The 2,010-nt window shown below is 54.4% G+C and overlaps 1 protein-coding gene across 1 annotated transcript in view; it reads right to left on the bottom strand.

Annotated features, from left to right (window-relative positions):
* Positions 1–2,005, bottom strand: part of TTI2 (TELO2 interacting protein 2) — a gene marked incomplete at its 5' end in the record, with an annotated part of 3,011 nt that extends 1,006 nt beyond the window's left edge. The window contains 5 exons of the mRNA XM_009867371.1: positions 50–193; positions 283–467; positions 818–910; positions 1,364–1,550; positions 1,779–2,005. Of these exons, the coding sequence (XP_009865673.1) occupies positions 50–193; positions 283–467; positions 818–910; positions 1,364–1,550; positions 1,779–2,005 (836 nt within the window). The remainder of the gene's footprint in view (positions 1–49; positions 194–282; positions 468–817; positions 911–1,363; positions 1,551–1,778) is intronic.
* Between the last annotated feature and the right edge of the window lie 5 nt (positions 2,006–2,010).

Genomic DNA, 2,010 nt, shown 5'->3' with positions numbered 1-2,010 from the left:
CAAGACTGACAGCTTTAAGGATCCGCTTCCCCGCCCCGCCGCTGGGTACCTGGGCCAAGCGTGCTCTATGGTGCACTGCAGCGTCTCCAGTATTCCCAGTCGGGCTTCTTCCTCGGGGCCATCACAGACTTCCAGGTACCCCAAGATAACTCGCTCCAGCCTCTTCAGGTGCCGCACTATCCGGATGCCAAGCCTGCTGACGTGAATAAACACACACTTGAGAAGGGACCCGTATAGCGAGGCCAAAACAAGCCCCTGCAGGGCTGCCGTTGCCACTCTCACCTCTGCACAAAGGCGGGCAAGGTCCTGGCGTACACCCGCCGCAGTGCGAGGCGATGCTCGGCCTCCGTGTGGGACAGAACCAGCTGCAGCACCTCATCGTAGGGGGTGGTCGGTCTGGGCTGCTTCTGCTGCCGCTGGGCACGCTCCAGGACTGGCAGCAAGTCTAGCAGGCACAGCATGACTGCCTGGTTCGGTGAGAGAAGGTAAATGTGGGCAATCCTGCTCATGTTCTCTCCAAAGCACCAGAACTTCCAACCCCAAGGGCCACTCACAGCTGCTCCAGCTCACCTGACAGACCTGACTACTCCTGATACCCATTACCCTCCCTCTTCAGCGAGGAAGGAGGCAGGAGGCAAGAGATCTTCCCTCTACTTTGATATTTTCCCAAAATCTAATGCGTTACTCTGTCTCCAGCCACAGGCACAGGCTTCTAACAGCCTGACTGGCCTGTCTGTGAGGGAAGAGGTTCTGCCTCATGCCTTAAGCTGGAACACAATAGTGCAAGGCAGATTAAAATGAAATTCTGATGTCCTACCTGGATGAGAGGAGCCTCTCGTGAATAGAGGTGATTGTAAAGGGCATGGTACACAACCTGAGCCCTGTTGAACTGGCACAGATCAGCAGCTGGCTGCAACAACAGAGAACGGACCATCATCCCCGTGGTGCAACACGTTCAGCACCCGCTTAACCTAATAAAAGAGAACAGCCTTCACAAACCCTCGGTGCCACAATAAATGCAGGTTAAACCCTGCCACGCACAGAAGCAGCTGCTTTCCTTTGCCTCCCTGGCTGCTGTTTCGCAGTTCCACTGGCACTACTTTAACACTGTGCCCTGTAAACTGTTGTCAGGCTGCTGTGGGAATCAGCCGAGTTCAGAAGGTGACAAAGCAGCTCTTTGCTTAGGATTGCCAGGTGTCAGAATTACACGTACTTAAACACATGGGGAGAGCATGGAAGGTGGAGCAGAACTGCCAGGTTAACAGCAGAACCAGGATTACAAGCCAGGAACCCTAACAGGGGTCCAACCCACCCTCCCTTCAAACAACACCCAGGAAAGGATCTAAATTCTCAAATCCCTTACCACGTTGAGAATGATATGATGCAGGCAGCGCACACCCAGGATTTTATTTTCCTCCCGGTAGTCGTCCGACATAAGCAGCGACGGTGGGAGGACACGTTCCAGGTAATGGCTAAGCCAGGGCCGGGTGACGTGAGGCAGCGTCCAGGAGAACACAAACTTTGTGGCAGGGTTACACTTCCAAGTGTCTCTGGAAATAGAAAAGTAAGCTCAGAGAGCACTGGAAGTAATGAATGCTCACTTTCTATGCACTTATCGATTCCCCCCACCCAAATACTGGGGTATTTGTAAAGCTCTTGGGCCTGTATTTAGTGAGAGCCTGAGCACACACTATTTACCAAAAGCTTCCTATATTTCCTACCCAGAAGCCAGGCAAACACGCCGCCCTCTCCACCGCTGTCCTCCCCTTCCTACTCACTTGGTCAACTCCTGTTTCAGGAGCCCCATCACTGCTGCAAATCTTCCTTCCTCATCTTCGTTCTTTCCCCGAAGGAATTCAGCCACCGACCCGCAGCCTGCAGCCTGAACCAGCAACGCCAGCAGCTCCTGTGCCACCGACTGGGACCTCGCGTTGGTCCAGGGCCTCTCCACAGCGTGTGTGGCGGCGAAGATGTAGATGGGTCCCAGCACACGGCACAGGATGGGACCCA

The sequence above is a fragment of the Apaloderma vittatum genome, unplaced genomic scaffold (genome assembly GCF_000703405.1).
Source record: "Apaloderma vittatum isolate BGI_N311 unplaced genomic scaffold, ASM70340v1 scaffold3544, whole genome shotgun sequence".
NCBI classification, from domain to species: domain Eukaryota; kingdom Metazoa; phylum Chordata; class Aves; order Trogoniformes; family Trogonidae; genus Apaloderma; species Apaloderma vittatum.
Note: the sequence above shows the minus strand (reverse complement) of the source record. Positions and strands in the feature narration are given on the sequence as shown.